Source organism: Balaenoptera ricei, chromosome 19, assembly GCF_028023285.1.
Source record: "Balaenoptera ricei isolate mBalRic1 chromosome 19, mBalRic1.hap2, whole genome shotgun sequence".
In the NCBI taxonomy this organism is placed as follows: Eukaryota; Metazoa; Chordata; class Mammalia; order Artiodactyla; family Balaenopteridae; genus Balaenoptera; species Balaenoptera ricei.
Genome location: NC_082657.1, coordinates 6013276 through 6038114, shown reverse-complemented (window position 1 = coordinate 6038114; position 24839 = coordinate 6013276). Strand labels below are relative to the sequence as shown.

At 46.7% G+C, this 24839-nt stretch overlaps 1 protein-coding gene across 1 annotated transcript; it reads left to right on the top strand.

Annotated features, from left to right (window-relative positions):
* Window positions 1-15706: 15706 nt before the first annotated feature.
* On the top strand, window positions 15707-19251 carry SIGLECL1 (SIGLEC family like 1). The gene is given in 6 exon segments (XM_059905439.1): window positions 15707-15728; window positions 16181-16230; window positions 16232-16463; window positions 16580-16685; window positions 17831-17987; window positions 19045-19251. Coding segments are annotated over 6 exon segments (774 nt in total).
* Window positions 19252-24839: the final 5588 nt, after the last annotated feature.

The window sequence follows — 24839 nt, the reverse complement described above, 5'->3', positions numbered from 1 at the left end:
CCAGTACTTCCACTTCTGGGTATGTACCCCAAAGAAATGAAAGCAAGGACTCAAACAGGTATTTGTAAACCAATGTTCATAGCAGCAGCACCACAATAGCCAAAAGGTGGAACAACCAAAGTGTCTATTGGCAGATGAATGGATAAACAAAATGTGGCATATATATATATATACACACACACACACACACACACACACACACCAGAATATTATTCAGCCTTAAAAAGGAAAGAAATCTTGTTACATGCTACAACATGGATGAACCTTGAAAACATTATGTTAAGTGAAAGAAGCCAAACACAAAAGGATAAATATTATGTGGTCCCACTTATATGAGGTACTTAGACTAGTCAGATTCTTAGAGAAGGGAAGTGGAATGGTGATTACGAGGGGTTGAGGGGAGAGAGGAATAGGAGGTATTGTTTAATGGTTACAGAGTTTAAATTTGGGATGATGGAAAGTTTTCTGGAGATGGATAGAGGTGATGGTTGCACAGCAATGTGAATGTACTTAGTGACACTCAATTATACACGTGGAAATGATTAAAATGATGAATTTTATGTAATGTATATTTTATCACAATTTTTGTTTTAAAGTAAGAAATGGATTTATTTGGAGAGAAACACACTACACAGACATAGTGTGGGCCATCTCAGAAGGTGAGAAAAGGCCTATCACAGTTTTGAAAAAGAATATTATGCTGTGTTCCTGGTCAAATTGTCCCCAAATTCATCTGTTAATCCAATGAAATCCCAATCAGAATTCTGGAAGGTGTGTGTGTGTGTGTGTGTGTGAATGAGAGCCATCAGGGTGAGGGTAGAGTGTTTTTTGTTTTTGAAATTTTTTTTATTGAAGTATAGTTGATTTACAATGTTGTGTTAGTTTCAGGTGTACAGCAAAGTGACTATTTTTTTTCAGGTTTTTTTCCATTATACGTTATTACAAGATATTCAATATAGTTCCCTGTGCTATACAGTAGGTCCTTGTTGTTTATCTATTTTATATATAGTACTGTGTATCTGTTCATCCCAAACTCCTAATTTACCACCCCACCCCCCCCCCCCACCCCCCGCCATGGTTTTCATTAACGTGGTCAAAAAAGGCTTCTCCGAGAAGAAAATTGACTCCTAAATTTCCATAGCACCACCCACACTACTGATTGGCTCAAGCCCTGAAGATTGATCCCCTTCTCCCACCACGCCCCCCCCCCCCACACACACACACACAAAGAGGTGAGGGACATGCGCTTTCAGCTCCTGATTGGCTCTTGCAGCTGTGCATCAACTCCCAAAGCTTTGTCTGCCTCATTGATTGGCTGTGGACTACTAATCCATGAAGTTGCTGATTGGCTATGAGACAGGCCCATGCAGTAGCTGATTGGCTGCCGGGTAGACGCGTACAGCGCATGCGCAGGAGGCACACAGCCTGGATCAGGGCAGTTTCCACGTGGGACTGCGCTGCAGCCTTCCATTTGCATCGGGCCTCGCGGGGCCTCGCGGGGCCGCACTGGGCCTGTTGGCTTTCCCGTCAGTTATTGAGTGCAGGACCTGCGTTGGGACTGTCCAAACTGGGCTTCCATGAAAGTAGGGCATCTCTGTGAGTCAGCGTGACCTTGGGCAGCTAGGCAGCTACGACGTCAGTGAGGCCTCCCAAGGTGGCTGTCCGGCCTGAGAGGCCCCCGAGAGCCCCTGAGTCAGAAAGGCCAATTCTGGATCAGATTGGGAGGCTCCCCGAGAGCCAGCTCGCCAACTAGCCAGTCAGCTCACCGGGAGCCTGTCTCTGTATTTGTCAGCCTGCCACCAAGTGGGTCACCCAGTCAGCCTGAAGGGGAGCTAGGGGGTCACCAATATCAGTAAGACCACCAATCGGTGTGTCGATGGAGGCTCAGGCTAGTGCCCCGATGAGGCAACAGTTAGTCCCCTCGTAAGTCATTTAATCAGTTAATCAGATCATCCACCCCCTTCACAGCCTGCCCTGTTAATCAGTCAAATTAGGCTCCCTGTAAATCAGCCTCTTAACAAGCTAATCCCCCTAAAAGGCAGTCAGTCATTAGTCACACAGTTATCCCGCGTGTAAACCAGCTAATCAGTTTCACTGTTAGTCCTTGGTTTCTCTAGAAAATTCGTTTTCCAGGCAACCTAAGTAGGTCAGTCATCCAAAATTCAGTCCCTCCCTTCGGAAGTCTGGAAAGCCCTTTGCGTTACTTACGTTCTGCTGAGGGAGGTGTGCTGAGGATAAAGAGTCTCCTGGAACCCTTGGAATGAGAGACAAAGGTAAAATTGAGAGGAGAAGTGATGGATGAAGGGGAATAGAAGGGCAGGAAAAAAAAGAGGGTAATGAGGATTCATCCCATGTATCTGTAAAGGCTGGCAGAGAGGAGCAAGAAGAAATCAGAATTTTAGAGCTAGGCTGATCATCACATCTCAAACAATCAAGCCCACTCACGTTACAGATGGAGAAATAAAAGAAAAACCAGAGAGAGGAAAATAGTTGACCAAGGTTATTCCGTGATTTACTGGCTAAGCCTGGGCCAGGACCCAGACAGGGCTCGTTCCAACACCCAAATGCAGTTTTAAATCAGAGAAGGGAAAAGGAAAAAAAACATTTGGCAGTGCAAAAAGGGAATGGTTGTGGGGTGTGAAGAAGAGAAAATACTTCATTACCTGGAAGCCTGGACGGCATCTTATTTGTGTAAGTAGGAGAAAGGAAATCTGTTTTGACATGTGGGGATTAAGGGTTGGTGCAGAGTCCACTCAAAGGGGTCCTGTAAAGCATGTAGAAATATGGAATAGGAAAGTGGGTGGCGGGGGGGGGGGGAGAGGAAATAAAATATTAGAAAAAAAAAGAAAAAAAGAAGAGATCTGGCTCTAAACCAGAAAAACAGTGGAAACAGAGAGAGAGGACTTCCCTGGTGGTGCAGTGGTTAAGAACCCGCCTGCCAATGCAGGGGACATGGGTTCGATCCCTGGTCTGGTAAGATCCCACATGCCACGGAGCAACTAAGCCCGTGTGCCACCACTACTGAGCCTGCGCTCTAGAGCCCGCGAGCCACAACTACTGAGCCCGTGTGCCACAACTGCTGAAGCCCATGTGCCTGGAGCCCGTGCTCCGCAACAAGAGAAGCCACCAACGATGAGAAGACCGCACATTACAACAAAGAGTAGCCCCCGCTCACCGCAACTAGAGAAAGCCCACACGCAGCAATAAAGACCCAACACAGCCAAAAAAATAAATTTAAAAAAAATTTAAAAAAAGAGAGAGAAAAAAATTGAAGTATAAGAAAAAAGGGGGAAAAAAGAAAAGAGAGAAAGAAAAAAAAAGGAAAGCAGAGAGCTGGCTCTAAAACCAGAAGAACAGAGGTGGAAAGAAGTAGTCCCAATTCAAATGCTGAGAGAGGCCAAGTAGGTAATTTAATAAATAGTAACTAACATTTATTGAGTGTATACTATGTAAGGCTCTGTTCTAGTAATTTGTTTAATCCTAAGAACGACCCTGTGAGACTCAGGCCCTTGACAGAGCACAGAGTCCTAACCACTGGACTGCCACTTTTTTGTGTGAAATAGCCTGATTTTTAAATGTTATCCCCCCCACACGAAAAAAGTTGATTTAATAAATTAAGCTTTTAGGAGGCCAAACAAAACCTATTTATGGGTCAAATCCAGCTTGGGTACCACCAGTTTGCAATCTCTGATGCAGACCAAGAGTGAGGGAAGTGACTTACCCAGAATCTTCCAGAAGCAGGAGACAAAGATTAGGCTTTCTGACTCCTGGTCTACTTCCAGGAAGAATCTAGAACCCTTTTGAAAGAAAGAAAGGAGGGAAGGAAGGAAAGGAAGGGGGGAGGGAGGGAAGGAGCGAAAGGTGGGCATACTGTGTGTCACATCAGGTCACAGCTGAAGATGCCTTTAACTCACATTGCTGTACAGTGTATAGCTCTTTCTTTGCATATCTTACCAACCCTGTGAGGTGGTCAGGGCTAGCTGATTTATTTCCATATTTTATTCATGAGGAAATGGGCTCAGAGAGGAGAATGGCTTTGATCCTGCTTACACAGCAGTTTTTAAGGGAAAATGATGTCATGGAAAGTACACTGCTTTTGAAGTCAAGGATTGAGTCTGAAATTTGTCAAACTAAGGGCGGCAAGCCTTTGGGTCAGTCTCTATACAGTAGTCCCCCCTTATCTGCGGTTTCACTTTCTGTGGTTTCAGTGACCTGCAGTCAACTGTGGTCTGAAAATATTAAATGGAAATTCCAGAAGTAAACAATTCATAAGTTTTAAATTGTGAGCCATTTTACTACAGTATATTATTATAATTGTTCTATATTGTTTATTATTAGTTATTGTTGTTCATCTCTTAGTGTGCCCAATTTATAAATTAAACTTTAGGTATGTAAGAATAGGAAAAAATATAGTATATATAGGGTTCAGTACTATATACAGTTACAGGCATTCATTGGGGGTCTTGGAGCGTATCCCCTGAAGATAAAGGGGGGACCACTGTACTTCTCGGGGTCTCTGCTCTCTTCTGTGAAGTGGTGACAATGAGATCTCTCTCACAGGGTTGTTGAGAAGATTCAGTAAGATAAAATTTCTAAATCTCTAGAGCTGTGAAAGGTAAGGATAATTTCTCATTAGCTGTGAACTGAAAAGTAGTGACCAGTTGCAGCAGTGTGATTCATAACTAATTCATAATAGCCAAAGAGTAGAAACAGCCCAAATGTCCATCAGTTGATGAATGGATAAACAAAATGTGGTCTATCCGTGCAACGGAATGCTGTTCATCCACAGTAATGAAAGGAGTTCTGATTCAAGATGAATGAACCTTGAAAACATCATGCTAATGAAAGAAGCCAGACACAAAAGACCACATATTGCATCATCTCCTTTATGCTAAATGTCCAGAACAGGCAAACACACAGATACAGAAAGTAGCTCAGTGGTTGCTTAAGACCGGAGGATGGGGATGGGGGTGGGGCTTAGGGGAAATGGGGACTGCATGTTAATGGATACTGTGTTTCTTTTCGTTTCATTTGGGGTGATGACAATGTCCTGGAATTTGATCATGGTGATGGTTGCACATTTTTGTGAATATACCGACAACTCCTGAATCACACAGTTTAAAAGGGTAATAATTATATGTAATTATATGGTGTGTCCATTATATTTCAATTTTTAAAACTATTTATAAAAAATGTAATTCTCGGCAGAACCACAACTAAAACTCAACTCCCAATTCAAAACTGTTCTTTCACCAGCAGTATTTATTGGACACTTACTATGTTCCAGCCTCTGTGCTGGGTGCTGGAGAGTCAGCGTGACTCAGTCCCAGTGATTTCCTCAGGGGGCTCAAAGTTTGATGGGGGAGACAGACGTAGTAACTGTCAGTTACAATAAGATGAAATCCACCCAGTGGATTGGGTGAAAAACTTGAGTCATCTTTGAGTCTTTTTTTTTTTTTAAATAAATTTATTGATTGATTGATTTTTGGCTGCGTTGGGTCTTCGTTGCTGCGTGCGGGCTTACTCTAGTTGCGGCGAGCAGGGGCTACTCTTCATTGCAGCACGTCGGCTTCTTATTGCTGTGGCTCCTCTTGTTGTGGAGCACGGGCTCTAGGCATGCAGGCTTCAGTAGTTGCAGCACGCGGGCTCAGTGGTTGTGGCGCATGGGCTTAGTTGCTCCACGGCATGTGGGATCTTCCCAGACCAGGGCTCGAACCCGTGTCCCCTGCATTGGCAGGCGGATTCTTAAACCACTGCACCACCAGGGTAGTCCCATTTTTGAGTCTTTTCTTTCACTCATCTCTCCGTGTCTAATTCACCAACTCATCTTCTCATTTTAATTCCAGAATCTATCCTCAATACAATAACTCCCAGATCTACACTGCTACCACCGTGGGCCAAGCCATCATCACCTTTTCTGGCAGCCTGAAGTAGTTTCCCAATGGTCTCTGTGCTTCCACTCTTGCCCCCGATGTGGTCCATTTTTCACACGGTAGCCAGAGGGAACTAAAAACCGAATTAATCAGTTCATGGTCATGCCTCTTAATATACTCCAATGGAATTGCATTCACTCTCCTCCTCATGGCTTACAGGAGCTGACTCCACCCATTATCTGACTTCGTCTCATGCCAATCTCCCCTCTCTCACTGCCCTCCAGCTGCTAACATTGTTTTTCTCTTAAACATGCTAAACTCCTCAAGCCTTGCCGTTGCTGTTCCCTCGACCTGCAGCTTTCCTTGCCCCAGCTTGGCATGGCTTTCCTCCCTCTAGGTTTCTGCTCAGATGTTACTTCCTCAAAGAAACCTTCTCTGACCACTCGACCTAAACTGTTTCCCCATCGTCCCCCATCCCATAACTCTCTGTCCTATTATCCTGGGTTCTTTTTCTTCATCGTGCTTACAGCTATCAAATTATGCTCACTGTCAACTTGTTTATTGAGGACAGGGATTGTGTCATGCTTGTCTACTGCCAAAACCCTAAAACAGCGCCTGGCATAAAGGAGGTGCTCAAAAATGTTGGTTAACTGAAGGAAGGAATGAAAGAGTGCCATCACGAAGGCAATGTGTTTCTCCAGGGAACTCTACTCAGTGCTTTGTGGTGACCTAAATGGGAAGGAAATCCAAAAAAGAGGGGATATATCTACACGTATAGCTGATTCACTTTGTTGTACAGCAGAAACTAACACAACATTGTAAAGCAACTATACTCCAATAAAAATTAATTTTAAAAAAAAGACAATACTCCCTAAATTGACCTGCTGATTCAACACATTCCCATCAAAATCCCAGCTGGTTGGAGACAACTATCTAGATTCAGATCCAAGCTTCCCATCCCCCTATTGGCCTTGAGCTAATATTTATTTATTTATTTATTATAAATTTATTTATTTATTTATTCATTTTCGGCTGCGTTGGGTCTTCGTTGCTGTGTGCGGGCTTTCTCGAGTTGTGGCGAGTGTGGGCTACTCTTCGTTGCAGTGCACAGGCTTCTCATCGCGGTGGCTTCTCTTGTTGCTCTAGGCGCGCGGGCTTCAGTAGTTGTGGCGCACGGACTTAGTTGCTCTGCGGCATGTGGGATCTTCCCGGACCAGGGCTCGAACCCGTGTCCCCTGCACTGGCAGGCGGATTCTTAATCACTGTGCCACCAGGGAATTTCCCCCTTGAGCTAATATTAAAAAAAAAAAAAAATCCCAGCTGACCTGCTTCTTTAAGAAATTGACATGTTGATGGTAAAATTCATATGGAAGTTCAAGGCATCCAGAATAGCAAGAAAAAAAAAAAAACTTTAAAAATAAAAAAAATCTTTAAAAAGTAGAATAAGGTGTGGCTGGTAATGAATACTGGAGTCTTGGGGGTGGGTTGGGGGGAGAGCTGAAAATGCTCTAAAATTCAAAAGTGGTGGTGGTTGCACAATTTTATGAATATACTAAGAACCACTGAATTATAAACTTTAAAAGGCTGAATTTTATGGCATGTGAATTATATCTCAATAAAGCTGTTATTTAAAAAAAAAAAAAAAAAGGCATGTGCTTCTCCAGAAAGGCTCAGGAGAGGGCCAGACTGCTCTTTGATGTAGAGTCTCTGCAGAGTGGCAGGAGGTGAGATCAGAGAGGGCAAGGGAAAGGGCCACATCGTGCAGAACTTTGCCTTTTACTCCGAGTGAGAGGAGAGCCGTTGGGAGAGTTCTGAGCGGAGAAAGGGGCAGGATCTTACCGAGGTGTTGCTAGAATCCCTCCGGCTGCCACGAGGGGGAATAGAATGCAGGGAGACACAGGTAAAGCAGGCAAGCCAGTGAGAAGATGATCGCAGCGATCTGAGTGAGAGGATGGTGGCTTGCGCCAGGGTGGCCACAGTGCAGGTGACTAGAAGTGGTGAGACTTGGAATATATTTTGAAAACAGTGCCAACAGGATTTTCTGACATATTGGCTGTGGGGCGTGAGAGAAAAGAGTAGTCAAAGCGGACACCGAGGTTTTGATTCTTGATTTCCTCCTGAACATGATTTTATTGGGCTCTGAGACATGTGTCCTAGATTTTAGGTGATTGACTTTTTCCTTTTTCTGAGATGAGGGTGAGGTTGTTTAAACGTTTAAGGGGCTTCCCTGGTGGCGCAGTGGTTGAGAATCTGCCTGCCAATGCAGGGGACACGGGTTCGAGCCCTGGTCTGGGAAGATCCCACATGCCGCGGAGCAACTAGGCCCGTGAACCACAACTACTGAACCTGCGCGTCTGGAGCCTGTGCTCCGCAACAAGAGAGGCCGCGACAGTGAGAGGCCCGCGCACCGCGATGAAGAGTGGCCCCCGCTTGCCGCAACTAGAGAAAGCCCTCGCACAGAAACAAAGACCCAACACAGCCATAAGTAAATAAATAAATAAAAATTAAACGTCTGAGATTAATTTCTACCCTTCCCATAGTGCCAATTGGCCAGAGAATGTGGGGAGCTTATAAAATTTCTACCCTCTTGATAGTTGGTGTGGGGAAAGAGAAACCTGAGTTTTAAATCCATCTCTAACCGTATTTGCTCAGTGACTCTGAGAAAATCACATATTTCTCTGAGTTGCAGTTTCCTCCTCTATGGAGAGGGAATCATAAGACTTAACTGCACAGGGTTTGTGGAAATAAACGAAGGCCACTCAAATGAGAACACACAGGCAATGTATTCAGAGCTTGGTATAGTGAGAGAGCCAGCACAGCCCTTTGCGTTAGGCACAGACTCAAAGGCCGGCAGGGTCGTGGGAGACCTTTAGAGCGAAAAAAAGTGGAGGAGTCTCAGAGGTGTCTAGAGATGACGGTGATCGTGGGGAAGCTGGCAGTTAGCACCTTAGGTGGTTGGATTGGGAAGCATGTTTGGCTTCCTTTGGTTGGTTCTAAGCTGGAAGCAGGGGCAAATAATAAGGAACCTGATACTCACTGACCAAATTCCGACTGTTCTGGGCTAATTGCCACAGCGGTGTGGTTTGGCTTCTTGGACTGGTTGCTGGAAATCGGGGATCAGAGTTGTACGTGCCATGTAGTTGAGGCTTGAGGGTCATATATAGCCTGGCTATTGTTTCTGTATATTGTCTCTCAGGTTCTTGGCAGGGGTGTAAATGAGATGATGTGTATGCGAAATTGACAGACATGTAGTAAACAATAAATATATATTGGTTTAAGTTAAAGATTTTTAAAATCTTGTTATGGCCTAATTAGGTGATCCTTTCTTTTTTCTTTTTTTTTTTCTCTTACTAATCCATCTTTATGAAAAGAATTTGTTCACCAGTGTAATACATGAATGTGAACTTATATATCAAACAATCACACAATGTATGTAATAAAAACTGAAAATCCTTCTTCATTAACCTTTTCATTAATCCTTTTTCCTTAACCACTGCTCTACCCACAGGTAAGTACTGGCATCAGCTTATTTTGGATCTTTTTAGATCATTGTTTTATTCATTTATGAATATGTTATATATGAGCACATAAGTATTATATATGAGCATACATATTTACATGTAATACACATATATAAAACTTTTACATAAATGACAAATGATCAAATTTTCATTTAAATATTACGATATATTTCAGACATATAGAAATGTATAAAAATGGTGTAACAAGAGCACGTACCTGTCATCCAGCTTAAAATTTAAAACACTAACCCTTGTGTACCCCTTCCCCAACTACATCTCCCACTAAAACCTAGTAATAACTGCTACCTGGAAGTAGGCACACATCATTCTGTAGAGTAAGGAATTTAACAGAGCCTGAAGAGAGGTCTGGCCTTTGCCCTTGGATTCCAGGAGATATAATCTCTAAACCCTTAGAAGTCCTGCCTGAAAGGAGTGTCTTTGTTTGCCTGGGGACCTGGCATCACACTGAATAGTCTTAAACTGTGATTAAGGGCAGGGGCTGGCCACACCAGATAGTTTAACAATGTGAATTACAGTGGGGTCTTTGGATCCTGTGGTATCAGCTCACCTTCAGAAGGAGCGGGAGAATGAAATCAGCCACGGGGGCAGGCAATCATGCGCACATGACGAAGGCTCGGTAAAAACTCTGGACACAGGGTTTGGGTGAGCTTTTCTGGTTGTCAATCTTCTGCGCCTGTTGTCACACATTAATAGCAGAACATTTAGCTTGCTCTGTCTATGACTCCTCAGGAAGAGGAAAACAGGAAGTTCTCTGGTTCTGTGGTTGGAACTTGCCCAGACTCTGCTCTATGGGCTCCTTCCCTTGGCAAGGTTCTAATCTGTACCCTTTAGATGCAAAAAAAAAACGCTAACCATGACTATAACAGCTTTCAGTGAATTCTGGGAGTACATCTAGTGAATTATCAAGCCTGAGGGTAGTCTTTTGATATCTATCAAAATTTTCAATAGATATCAGAAATTAGGGGGTTTTAGGGACCCTTGAAATCTGCAGTTGCTGTCAGGAGTGAGGGCATCTTGTGGACTGTTTCCTAGCTTTGCTGGTGGCATCAGAAATGAAATCTGCTAGAACAAAGATAACTCACTGAAACGTATCATTTGGGAAAAGGAAGGCTGTGAGGACAGGTGATGAATCTTTGATTCCTGGGTAGTCCCAGGGTCACTCAAGGGTATGGAAATACAACAGTTCTATAATTAGTTACAGGAGGTTAAAAGTTACCAATTTTTAAAAAAAATTTTTTAAATTTATTTTTGGCTGCATTGGGTCTTTGTTGCTGCGTGCAGGCTTTCTCTAGTTGTAGCGAGCCGGGGCTACTCTTCGTTGTGGTGCGCAGGCTTCTCGTTGTGGTGGCTTCTCTAGCTGCAGAGCATGGGCTCTAGGTGCGCAGGCTTCTGTAGTTGTGGCATGCAGGCTCAGTAGCTGTGGCTCACGGGCTCTACAGTGCAGGCTCAGTAGTTGTGGTGCACGGGCTTAGTTGCTCCGGGACATGTGGGATCTTCCCGGACCAGGGCTCGAAGCCGTGTCCCCTGCATTGGCAGGCAGATTCTTAACCACTGCACCAACAGGGTAGTGCACCACTAATTTTTTTTTTAAATTACGAATCCAACCCCCAAGGAGTTGACTCACTGGATGCATAAGGAAAAGCAATATAACAAGCTAAATATATAATCCCTTGGTTATTTTTATCTGTAATAGCTAAAATGAAAGGAGAGGAAAGGGCTGGGGTAGATCCTGACACTGAGCCCAGTTTGGGTTCTGTCCAGTCCAAGGTACAGCTGTTAGCCTTGGGGCTGCTACTAAAGGGAAAAGTTATGTTGAAACCACAGAGAGCAGAGAACATTAAAGTGATTCCCAAGAGAATGAAGAAAGATGAAGGGGGAAGTTAAAGCAACTCATCCCGTCAGGGTGGAAATCTTTAAACAGTGCTTAAGAAGTGGGATAAATAAAGTGGACATTGATGGGATCAAAACAAAAGTCTCAGTGCAGCATTCTGGGAGACTGGGTGGACCAGTGGGAACCGTGGGTGGTCCCCCAACATGGAAGGACCTCAATCGAGTCTGCTCTATTTACCCTAGCTTGGAGGAATTCAAAAAGCCACAGGACAGAAATGACAATGAGAAATCTGACTGCAAATCGCCTGAGATGATGGCCCCATAATCTAGTCAAGATAAAGACTGATAAGAGGGCCTGGGTTCCTTAACCCCACTCCCAGCTGGGGACTCAAAGCCATATGTTATGCACATTAGTGTTAAAATGGAGAAGAGATATTTCTGGGACTCCTTAACACGGGAGCCCCATGCACTGTGATTCTAAAACCTGTAGTTGAGTCCGAATGGGAATTATAGTTAGATTGGGAAGCTATGGGAATGCAAGGTTTGATGGGATTAAGGTGAGAGTTTGCATGAAATTTGGAATGTTTGAACAGATTTTATGTGAAGTCACTGTGTCTCCTCTTTTACCTGAATGTAAATAGATACCATGTAGGACTAGGGAACATTTCCCCTTCCTAGTATTATTAAACAGGAGTCATGTAAATCCTCCCTTCAATCAAAACTGATTGAACTTGATAAATAGGAACCAATAAAACTGCCCAAGCTCACACAGTTTGTTAATTTGAAAAGTATAGGATATCTGGTTGAAAAAAGATGTTAGAAGCCCAGTGTTTGATTGGCTTATTTGGATTCTAGAGGACAGTATTCTACATCTGGGATTATTCCTAGCCCCTGCCCATAAAAATACTGGAAATTTTCCATTTAAGAGACAACTAGCCAGCTATTGGGCTTTTTTTTTGGCTGCGTTGGGTCTTTGTTGCTGCGCGTGGGCTTTCTCTAGTTGTGGTGAGCGGGGACTACTCTTCATTGCGATGCGTGGGCTTCTCATTGTGGTGACTTCTCTTGTTGCAGAGCACAGGCTCTAGGCACGTGGGCTCAGTAGTTGTGGCGCATGGGCTTAGCTGCTCCGCAGCATGTGGGATCTTCCCGGACCAGGGATCGAACCCGTGTCCCCTGCATTGGCAGGTGGGTTCTTAACCACTGCACCACCAGGGAAGTCCCGCTATTGGGCTTTAATTGAGACCGCCGCTATGTCTGAGGACATAAAATAATTCTGGAACCTGAAATACCCATGATGTCTTTGGTAATGTTTGATAAAAATGCTAATAAGGAAGGCCACATCCAGACATATTTTCTCATTCTGCCTCTTTCCCAGGAATTATTGCAGAATTATTGCAGAAATGGCCCAGAGAGGAAAAGGAATTGTCTCTGGTTCCCCAATGAATCAGTGTCATGGCTTACATAATTAGCACTCAAACCCAGGATTCCTGCTCTGAAGTCAGTGCTTTCCAAAAAAAAAAAAAAAAAAAAAAGCGGGGGGCTGGGGGGAGGAATAGTTTCAAGAAGGTGAGATTTTTTAAAATTTTTTATTTTTTATACAGCAGGTTCTTATTAGTTATCTATTTTATACATATTAGTGTATATATGTCAATCCCAATCTCCCAATTCATCCCACCACCACCGCACGCCCCAAGAAAGGTGAGATTGACATGAACATTTTATCAGTGACTATCAAATAAGTTCATTTCCAAGCTCTGCAGAGGGCACAAAGGTCTACTTGATATAGGGCTTTCTTTTAAAGAGCTCACTCTCAGGTAGATTCTCTAGTGAGATATTTCATTAGTTTCCTAACTAGAGTGACCTACCCAAATTAGAGTTTATTCTCCTCATATAAGAAGATGTGCAAATGAACCTATCTACAAAACAGAAACAGGCTCACAGACATAGAGAACAGACTTGTGGTTGCCAAGAGGGAGGGGGTGGGGGAGGGAGGGACTGGGAGTCTGGGATTAGCAGATGCAAACTATTATATATAGGATAGATAAACAACAGGGTCCTACTGTATAGCCCAGGGAACTATATTCAATATCCTTTGATAAACCATAATGAAAGAGAATATGAAAAAGAATGCATATATATGTACAACTGAATCACTTTGCCGTACAGCAGACATTAACATTAAATCAACTATACTTCAATTAAAAAAAAACAGATGTGCAGAGGTGGGCTGTGCAGTGTTGGCAGAGCAGCTCCACGAGACCATCAGGGAACTAAGCTTCTTGAGTTATTCTGGTAAAACACCCTTAATGAGTGGCTTTCATCCTCATGGTTACCTCATGGTTGCCAAACGGCTGCTCCACCTCCAGTATCACATCCAAAGTCCAGGGAGGAAGAAGAAGGAAGTGACAGGAAGAAGAAAAGGACAATATCAGGAAAGCCAAAACTTTCCCAGGATTCCCCAGCTCACTTCCACTAAAACAATGTCACATGGCACCCCCTTAACTGCAAAGGAGGCCAAATTAGTGCTTTAGCTTGCAATATGGCACCCCTAAACAGGTTGAATTTATTAGTAATGAAGAGCAGGGTAGGTTACTGTCTGGCACATACACAAAAACAAATAACTCTCTCATGAGGAAAAAATTACTTCCCCCGAAAAGAACAGATAAAATCACTTGATAATTCTGATAGGGGAGAAATTACCCGCTTCTGACTGGGTAGGACGATCAGGAAAAGTTGCATGGAGGAGGAAGAGGCATTGAACTCAGCTGTGAAGTTGAAGTAGGATTTGAATGTGGACAGAGGAGAGTTGCAAGAGGGAAAGCTGCAAAAGGGGGAAAACTTGAGTGATGAGAGAGATACGTTTAGGGTGGAATTTGGAGAGGGGAACATTTGGCAAATGTTGGAAAAGGCACAGGAGGACATAAGGCAAGAGGGAGGAAAAGTTGTGGGGAACCTCATCTACAAAGCAAGGAAGCTGGGAACTTTTCCCATCAGCAGTAAGAACCCCTATCCATTTTTATTTCCCCCAAAAGATGTTAAGTCGGTTCCATCCTCTCCATCATTCACAGCCCATGGACCAGCTCAAGTGGGTCATTCTTCCCCGATCACCACACCAGTCTCTCCCCTGGCCACCTGGCCTGCAGTCACTCCCCCTCCAAGCCATTTCTCACACGGGTCCCAATGGGACATTGCAAACATCCAGACCTGATCCTGTCCCTCTGTGGTACCCAGCCCTTCCATGGATCCCCATTAGCTTTGAGAGAAAACCTGAAGACCTGGTACTTGAGACCCTACTAAGGGAGTTGGGGTGGGGAGTGACAGACTAGGGGAGAAAGGAGACACAGCACTAGAGCCTCACAGAGGATCGTGGTGGTGCCACCCTCTCCCCAGGCACTCAAGCAACACATCCCACAGAATTCCTGCTTCTCAGAGGGAACAGGCCTTCCGGATGACCAAAGAGGCAGAAGCCCCTGGCTTTGCTAAGAATACTTTCTGCTCTCCCCGCCCCCACAGCCTCTTTCAGTTACTCATCATCTCACCCATTCTGAACCAGACGGTTCTGTTCGGAGCCAGAACAGAAGGCCCTGGGTCTCTCCTGTTCCTGAGAACCATTGCGGCTGCAGATGGTGCCGCCCGGCTCCGGCTGGGAGAGTGGGATGAGAGGCAGTGCAGGAGGGCTCTGAGGAAGCCGAGGCCCCAGAGCCAGGGGTGGGTTGGGCTGCGGTGATGCGACCAAAGAGGACTTGAGGGTGTAGGGTACCAAGTAATCGATGTGGGTTAGACACCTGCGTGCCAGATTCTGGCAGGGCTGGGGGGGTCTGCGCCAGGGAGTGGAGTTGGGGGCCAGGGTAGGAGCTCAGTAAGGGGGGTTTGAAGAGATGAGAGCACAGGAGCAGTCTGAATATCACTAGCACGTGCCGGGAGCTCCAAGGTTAGTCAGTTTTTCAGCGTCTGTTGGTCGCTCTCCATGGCGTGCTTCCGCAGATGGTAAAAATGAATAATCTGGAGGACAGCAGTGGAGGAGAAGCCCTACATCACAATTCCCTGCAAATTCCTCATCCCCCCCCCACCAACACGTGACCCAGATAAAAAGTCCAAGATCAAGGGCTACTGTTCAGGGGAAATTACCCCTTTCTTCCAGTAACTTCAAACAACTCCAATGAGAAAGCACGTGGAAGCACTAAGGACCGAGTCCTCATTACTGGAGACCTTGAAGAGCGTGACTGTCCCTTACCAAGCCATGATCTCACCAAATGGGCAGCATGTCCTAGCTAGTCTATGTAGAGCGAGACAGTTTCACATGTTCTTCCTCAGAAACTGGCATAACAATCTTTGCTTAAGATGAATGCTCAGTCAACGGCCACTGGGATTGGGAAGAAGAAAATCTAGAGAGGGGTTCTGTTTATTGAATGGGTAGTACTTGGCCATGCATTGAGCCAGGAACACGGCAAACCTTAGGGCATGCAGCCTTACAGCAAGGATAGTATGATACGGGTTCAGTGACTATCCCTATTTTCCAGACTAGGAAAGAGCAGAGAGGAGAAGTGACTGGCCAACGGCATCCAGACAGTGACGGAGGGAAAATCTGATCACAGGTGGAGCTGGGAAGGGGCAGAGTTGGCGATGGGAGGAAGAGAGAAGCTGAGGGTGAGAAGTCTAGCCTGGGGGTGGGGGGCAGATAAGGGAGCGCGGGCAATGTGTCACAGATCCTGAGGAGACTGCCTTGCCATTGGTCTGGAAAGTTGAGCATTCAGGTGCAGGCCAGATGAGGAGAAAGAATGAAGGGCAACTGGTCTGTGAGGCCCGACTCCTCTGGGCTTCCAGAAAGTCTTTCCGAAGCTCCCTGTGAATCAGGAGTAAGGAGAAGGCTGGGTCCTGGGGGCAGCGCAGAGGGAATCAGGCTGCCTTGCCGACTCCTGACTCTCCCCCCCCAAGCCCCCGCCAGGCTGCTCGAGTCCTCTTGTTCCTTGAAGAAGACGCTGCAGGTGCAGCTGTTCCTTCCATGGGACCCCCACGCCCTCCGTGCGGTGGTGGACGGGAGGCGCTCCCGTGGGTATGAACGGCATGGACGGTGGCCTCCAGGTGACTTCCACCACGCTGGGCCCCTGGGCCAACAGCACCACCAGCCTGACGGAGCAGCCCCAAGTGGGCACGAGCCTCCGCTGTGAGGGCAGGAACCAAAAGGGAACCCACGCCTTGAGCATCCTGCTGACGTCAGGTGACAGTAGAGGGGCCCAGGGACGGGTGGGGAAGAGCAGGGTGGGCCCTGGAGCCAGGGGAGGGAGCAGGGAGGTCTCAGGGGACAGGCCCTTCTCACGCGCGCTCTACTTCCAGGGAAGAGTTCTTTGGTTCCCCAGACTTTCATGAAAGGACGGATCCAGGGCGTTTTCTACGGAGCCATCGCGATGACACTGCTCTTCCTCTGCCTCCTCGCGCTCACGTGAGTACCGGGGTTAACACTCACCCGTCAGCCTCTCCTGGAGCCTGCCACCCCCAGACTCTGGCTGTGGGGCTGGACGGACCCCCGCCCTCGAGGAGCTCGGGGTCTGGCAGCAAACACGGTCCCCACGAGCCAGGGCCGTGGGGACTATACTAAGCCACGAAAGAGGCCCAAGGGGCAGAGGCTTTCAGAGACTCTCCTAAGAGAGAAAGCGAAGGAGAAGTGGAGAAGCCAGCAGAGTCCCCAGGGCTCTGTCCGAAGTGGCAGCCGCGCTGAGCATTCTCTCATTCAGTGGGAAGGAGTGTATGCAGACCCCAGGGGCACGTCTGAAGGATTCCCAGTGTCTTTGTGCAACCTCAGTTGCACTGAAAGTGACAAGTAGTGGCTAAAAATGAGGTTGAAAAAGGTTTTAGGTGTTGGTTCGTAAAGACTCTTGGAACTTGGCTAAACATGTTGGCTAGAAGCCTGGAGTGAGAAGGGTGGATTTCCCAGATCCTCAGCTGGGGGAAGAGTCAGCTGGGAGGGAAGGCGTGAACTTGGGTTGGGACACAGACCAAAGAGGGAGAGGCTGGAGGCCTGAGGTCAGGCAGGAAGCTGGTGCCGCGGTCTAAGCCGGGCCTGAGCCTGGCAAGTGATGAGGGGCAGAGAGGTGGGACTTGGGAATAACTGTGTATCAGGATGAGAAAGAAGAGGAGCAGGGTGACAGGGCAAACTGGGGGCTATGTGGTTTTTCTTTTTCTTTTCCTTTTTTTTTGGCCGTGCCACGCAGCCTGTGGGACCTTAGTTCCCCGACCAGGGATTGAACCCATGCTCCCTGCAATGGAAGTGCAGAGTCTTAACCACTGGACCACCAAGGAAGTCTGTGGGGGGATATGTTTAAAGTATAGTCAGCTGGACTTAAAGACCAACAAGAATCCTTCACAGTTTGCAAAGCCCTTTCACGGCTGACCTCATCTGAGCCCCCAAGCATTGTGTCCCCATTGTCCAGAGTATGAAAGCAATTCCCAGAGAGGCTGCGTGGCTTGCCCCAGACCACGCGGCAAGCTGGCAGCGTGCTGAGGCTCTAAACCAGCACTTCCTATCAAGACCAGAGCCCATGTGGTGGGGTGGAGAGCCAGAACTGATCAGGAAGTTCATTTCCTTAGAGCAAAGCATATCAGAATGAAGCAGGCAAAGAAAATTGCAACAATCAACGCAGAAAAGAACCCTAAAGTCAGAGCACACCAAGAACCCGAGATGTCTCTGAGGCCTGAGGGACGAGAAAAATCCATAGTCACCCCATCTTCTGAGAGCCGGATATTGGTGGGTACCCCATGTGTCTGGAATCCAGTCTATCAGAGTAATGGGCATAACACCCATGAGAAGAGGTACATACAGTGTTTAAAGGAAGTACCGTCCTCAATCCTACAGGACTTCTAGACGTGCTTCCAAATCATCTTATAGATGATGGTGCTAGCGCCCGGGGAGGAGAAGAAGGATGAAAATTAAGCACACACACACACACACACACACACACACACACACACACACACACACACACAGACTGAGTCCCCACTGAGAAGAGGGTTGGGAGAACCCCTAACAGCAGTTGTAGCATCAGAGTGGAAATCAAAGGGTTTGGTCTCTGTTTGGCAGGCTGCAGTCAGCACAGTGTGTAGATGCCAGAGGCCCAGGTCAGCCCAAAGTGCTTGAAGACCAGGCCAAGCCCAGGTTACTCCTTCATTTACCCTGCACCCCATATCCTCCGCAGGGCTTGGAAGGGTCAGCACCTGAGTGGCTGGGTCTCACTATTCTTTACTCTTTATGATTCTCTAGGACCAAAGTGCCCTGCTGCTCTCCTTACACCCTGCACTAGGAGCTGGTGTCCCTTTGTGGATAAACCATGCATCTGTTAATTTCCACCAATATTTCCTGCAGTATCTCCTATTCTCCACGTGGGGCAGTGCTGGGATCTCAGAAAGGACCTGCCCTCAGAGCAACCAGGCTGGTGGGGAAGGCAGCCTCACAGTAACAGGGCTGAGCTGGGGGTTAAGGTTGCCCAGAGGAGGGAGGGACTGAATCTCGCTGGAGAAGTCAGGCAGAACTTCCCAGGGGAGTCTGGGGGACAGTCAGGTGGTTCCTGGTGGTGGGAATTCACAGGGAGGAAGGATCAACAGGAGAAGACAGTGTTGCAAGCTCCAACCACGGGATTTTGATGAGAGGCGAAGCCAATCACTGCTCCACACTGCCTTTAATTCTGTGCTCAAAGGGAGGGACAGAATTCTGTCCTTTTCAGCTTTGGGTACCTCACCTCTAGACTGGTTCCAACATCCTTCTTTCTTTGCCCTGCCCTGCAGGACCCATTGCCCTAAACTTCCAGGAAAAGGAAGATAAAGTGGAGCTGACAAAGCCTGTGAAAACGACATTCATACCTGGAGTCCCCATCATCCCTGGAATTACAAAAGTTCACAGAATCCTTAGAGACCTCAGGAACCCTGGAGTCTACGACAAACTCGGAGCCCAGAGTCTCCTCAGCTCACAAAGCCCTCTCAAGCCCCACCTACCCCTCTCACTGGTTATCTGTTGAATAGGGTTACTCTTGGACCTGGTCATTGAACCCTTGAAAGCAAACTCTATGATCTGCCATTTGGGTTAGCCAGAAGAAATATGCCCCATCCTGGGATGGTGTCAAAGGAAGGAAAAATAAATGTGAGACTGTGAAATAAGTCCACCAAGAAGTAGCTTTTGAGCCCCTGCTATGTGCCTAATACATGAAACATACAAGAGCCATTACATATGGATTGAATCCTCCCTTGAATGCTTACTGGTTATATGTCTTTGGATACGATCTTTTGCCCACCTCCCCCCCCCCTTCACTTTGAACTTCAGTATCCTCACTTGAGGTGTACCTGGGTAGAGAGTGAGTGAAAAGTGGTGTCCAGAGATACAAGAGGAGGAAAGACATAATGACATAAACGGCCCGAATGCCAAGATAAGGCATTGGGACTTTTCTGGTAGGGCCTTATCCTGATTCCCTTAGAATGTAAGTTCCATGAGAGCGGGGATCTTGTCTGTCTTGTTTTCTACTTTTATCACCAGCACCAGAATGGCTCCTAAAATAGGCTTTCAAAAATGTTTGTCGAATGATTGAATGATTAAGCTGTTGGAAGGTTCAAAGCAAAGTAGAGTGACCAAATATATAGTGAAAGATGACCCTAGGAGTAGTTATTGAGGTGTATTTAGAAGAGGTAAGACTGGAGGCAAAGTGCCCAGTTAGGAGGTTATTGCAATATTTCTTGGCCAGAAAGGAATACAAGGAATGAGAATGGGATTCTGGCATGAGAACGGACCACGGCTGTGTGCTCCCTTCAGACTGAATGACAACCTCATTTTGGAAGCCAGATGCTGAAAATTTTTCAGAGTTTGGGGAAAGTGTCATCTCTTTGCTGGGACATTATTTGTGAGTAAATCCAGGGGTTCTCCCTTCATCACCAGTGAGATGGTCATCCTGTGCTCAGGGTAGGTGTTTATATAAGCCATGCATATATGCACGCAGTTCACACATTTCACAGAAATATCAGCATCCACCGTGCGCCATACAATGAGGCAAAGAAGCCATACACTGGACCTCACAGTCTGCACAAGTACACAGACAATGAAGAAATAAACACAAAATTATAGCCTAAAATGTTGATAAGTGTCAGGAAAAGAGGAAAGAATGCGATGAGAAAGTCTAAGGGACCAGGGGAGGCACCTAGTTTGGACAGAGGGTCGGAGGAGGCCTCTCTGAGAAAGTGACATTTGTGCTGAGACCTGAAGGAGTAGGAGGAGCTAGTCAGAAGGAAAAGCATATTCTAGGCTCTGAGATGGGAGAGGTTTGGTGAGGTCAGGAGCCCAGAGCGGGTCTATGAGGATGGAGCTCAGATTGTGGGGTGAGCTCCCAAGCGGCCAGACCTTTCAGGGCCTCCAAGACTCTGATGAGAAGTTGAGGTTTTTTTGTTTTTTGTTTTTTTATAAATTTATTTATTTATTAATTTATTTATTTATGGCTGCGTTGGGTCTTCGTTGCTGCGTGCAGGCTTTCTCTAGTTGCGGCGAGCGGGGGCTACTCTTCACTGCGGTGCGCGGGCTTCTCGTTGCGGTGGCTTCTCTTGTTGCGGAGCACAGGCTCTAGGTGCGCGGGCTTCAGTAGTTGTGGCACACGGGCTCAGTAGTTGTGCCTCGCAGGCTCTAGACTGCACACTCCATAGTTGTGGCGCACGGGCTTAGTTGCTCCGCGGCTTATGGGATCTTCCCAGACCAGGGCTCGAACCCTTGTTCCCTGCATTGGCAGGCGGATTCTTAACCACTGCGCCACCAGGGAAGTCCCAGTGCCCAGAGTTTTAACACAGTTGGCTACTGCTAGATTTTTGGGGGCATGTATAGATTCTCCCACCCAGGCAGACACCTGGAATCGCCTACCATACAATATTTCAAAGGGGCTTAATTTAAGCCTGCTTCTGGGGGCCACTATCATCCATAGCAGGGCAGCTGGCAAGGCCTCATCCCACGTTAAATTAGTCTCGTCATATTCTAGCAATGCTCCTTTGTAATGTATAATTCAATTCCTCAGCTTTTACTACCTGTGTTTCTGGGTCCTGCCATTCAGAAACAAACAGCTGCTGTGATTCTTCTGTAGTAGGAGTGCAGAAAAAAGCATCTTTCAAGTCCAAAACAGAACCAGCTGTGTTCTCGCAGAATAGTTGTAAGCAGAGTGTATGGATGAGGTACCACAGTGTGCAAATCTTGGACTATTTCATTAATAGCCCTCAAGTCTTGGACAAAGCAATACTCTGTTGAGTTTGGCTTTTTGACCGGGAGGATAGGGGTGTTATTCGGGGACCTGCAAGGTTTAATCAGTCCTGTTTTCAAAAACTTTTCGAGAATTGGCTGAATTCCCTTTTGGGGTCTCTTGCCTCAGAAGGTATTGGTTTTTTGTTTGTTTTTTTTTTTTAATTTACTTATTTATTTATTTTTGGCTGAGTTGCATCTGTGTTGCTGCGCACGGGCTTTCCCTAGTTGCGGCAAGTGGGGGCTACTCTCCGTTGCGGTGCTCAGGCTTCTCATGGCGGTGGCTTCTCTTGTTGCGGAGCACGGGCTCTAGGTGCGTGGGCTTCAGTAGTTGTGGCTCGCGGGCTCTAGGGTGCAGGCTCAGTAGTTGTGCCTCACGGGCTTAGTTGCTCTGTGGCATGTGGATCTTCCCAGACCAGGGCTCGAACTCGTGTCCCCTGCACTGGCAGGCGGATTCTTAACCACTGCGCCACCAGGGAAGCCCGAGGGTATTGTTTTAGATTAAGTGTCCCAGGGTCCCTTTTTAATGGGATTTGTATTGGCCATGCAATTTTGGCCTTCCCTGGGGTGCCACACTTCCGGCCTTACCTTTTCATAGACCTCGGGATAAAGAGCTCAGTCTCCTTTTCTGGGGCGTCCATGAGTGCCATCTGCAGGCTTACAGTGTGCTGTGATGGGACCCTGATGTCAGGCTGTTCTGGTGAAAAAGTTACTTGAGCGTTTAATTTACAAAGGAGATCTCGGCCCAAAAGAGGGATTGGACACGCTGGCATATATAAGAAGCTGTGTTTCAAGGTGGGGTCCCCTAATTGGCATTCTAGAGGTTGTATGAAAGAACAATTTTGTCCTTCCCCAGAAACTCCTGTGACTGGGATGGATTGAGATGTTTTCTGCGCCACTGTGCTGTTTACCACAGAGTATGTTGCACCCGTATCTATCAGAAAGTCAATCAGCTTGTCCGCCACTGTCACAGTTACCCGGGGCTCCTGTGGGGCATGTTCAGAGCGTTGCTCTGTCTCTACCATAGGAGAGGCTCCCGTCTTTCTTTTGTTGTTTTCTTTCTTATTCCTTAGCCGAGCGCCGTCTTTTTTCCAATGCCCTTCCTCCTTACAGTAAGCACATTGTTCCCTCCCCAGTGGGGCTCACCTCTCTCCAGGTTACTCACCTTCCAGGAATCCAGTGCTGCCACCAGATAAGTGGTGTTAAGTCTTGCAAAGAGCTCCTTTCGTTGTTCCCCGTTGTTGAACACTTTAAAAACAACATCTACCAATGGAGAAGGGTTCATTCCAAATGCACCATCTAACTTTGTAATTTTCTTCTTATATCTGGGGCGCTTTGCCCAATGAAGGTCACATTTACCATTCTCGATTTTGGGGGGCCTCAGGGTCTGCATCAGTGTAGCGCCTATAAGCTTAATAAATTCTTTCTAGAAACTCTGATGGATCCTCATTGGGTTTTTGGTGTATCTCTTGAATTTTGTTTAAGCTCTTTTGCCTAGCTACTCCCTTTCGAAGACCCGCTGGGATACACTTCCTATAACGCTCTACGTGCGGCGTATCTCCGTTATTAGGTTCGCAGTCAGGCTCAGGAGGAACTGCCAGATTTGCTTCTGGAGTTCCACCTGGGTCCGCTAGATGGCGCTGGTGCACTTCCTCTATAGTCTTGTCAATGACCATCCTCCTTTCATCCCCAGTAAGCATCATATTCATAAGGGTGAGAATGTCCCCCCAAGAGGGATAGTGAGTGACAAAGATAGACGTGAAAAGTTCAGTCATGTGGAGGGTGTCCTCTCGGTATGTAGGGTTATGGTTTTTCCAATTAAATCTGAAATTGAGAATGGATTGTGCATCCATAGAAACCCAGCTGATTGGCCATCTGTATTAAGGCCTCCTACGGGGTATCGGTGCAAGGGAAATTGCCTGCTCCAGAAGTGGCGCCCAGTCCAAACTGGATGCTCTGTCGCATCTTAGATGGTGACACCAAACCAGGTCCCTGTGCCCCAGGGGTTAACACAGAAACTTCTAATCGGTCCCCATAAGTAGGGGAAACAGGAGGTGGTGAAAGGAGTGAATATGTTGGTGGCATGGGGGCAGTCAGAACAACCACTGGTGTAGACTGCTCGGCCACTGGGGGAGCCAGGTTGGCCGGAGGGGGAGGTTAAGTTTTGAAATAATATGTCCTCAGTCTCATTTTCTCCCTCTCCCTCTTGTAGAACAGATTTTCCCTTGGTTTTCCTTTCAGACCACTGTACCATAAGGCGGCAGCTGTCTGACTTCTTTTCCTCCTGATGCAATAGCATAAATTCTTCTACATATAGAATCTCATCATTTATACCTGCTCTCTCACAAAGCAATTGTAATTGCAAGATTGTATAATAAGTGAGCCATTCAAGGGCCATTGCTCTCCTGATCCTAACGTATATTGGGACCACACACTGTACAATAGAATATCATCTCTTTCTTAGTCACAGACCCACAACTATATTTTGCCCATTTATTTAAGATACGTCCCAAAGTGCTTTCCTTAGGGACCGATGGAGCATTTCCCATATTTGTTAGTTCAAAAACAACAAAACACAAAAAGCACAAGCAAATTCCAATACCAAAAGCACAGATTCCATCACGAATGAATACAAAACAAAAGCAAAACAAACCAGTTCACAAATCGGGTATAGAGTCCAACAACAATTCCCCTCTTCAACAGGGCACTCCAATCCATGCAAAATAAACTGGCTTTTCCCCTAAAGGAAAAGCCTAAACTGAGAGGGGAGAATTTTCCCGGTTGTACACACCAGAGTTACTTACCCTACTGTATGGAGCCCGTCGGCTCCCAAATGTCGGTTCCTTGCTCCAACTGCCAAGTGCTGGGGCAGCCGGTGCCACTTCAGGGGATTTTGAAGGAAAGATCCTCAAGACAAGTGGTCCTGTCAGCTGCTAGGGCCTTACCCGAAAATTCCCCAAGCAGGGCCCACTGGCCACAAGCAGCAAGGCTCTTGGCTAACTTCGTCAAAATTTTTACCGAGCCCAAGCTCACTCTGCTTTACCCCATAACAGGCCAATAAATCAGGAGACAAGTTGTTGGGGCAAGGAATAACGACTTTAATCTGGAAGCCAGCAGACGGAGAAGATGGTAGACTAGTGCCTCAAAAAAACCATCTTCCCTCCGTCTGAATTTGGGCTCCTTTTATACAGAGGAGGCAGAGGGGGAGGGGGAGGGGGAGGGGCCCACTGCGATTCCAACCAATGACTGAGCGGTACCCCTAACGGTGGCTGACTAACGGTCGTCGCTAACTGTCGCTCACTTGGGGGAGGGGCCCACTGAGACCCCAACCAATGGCTGAGCAGG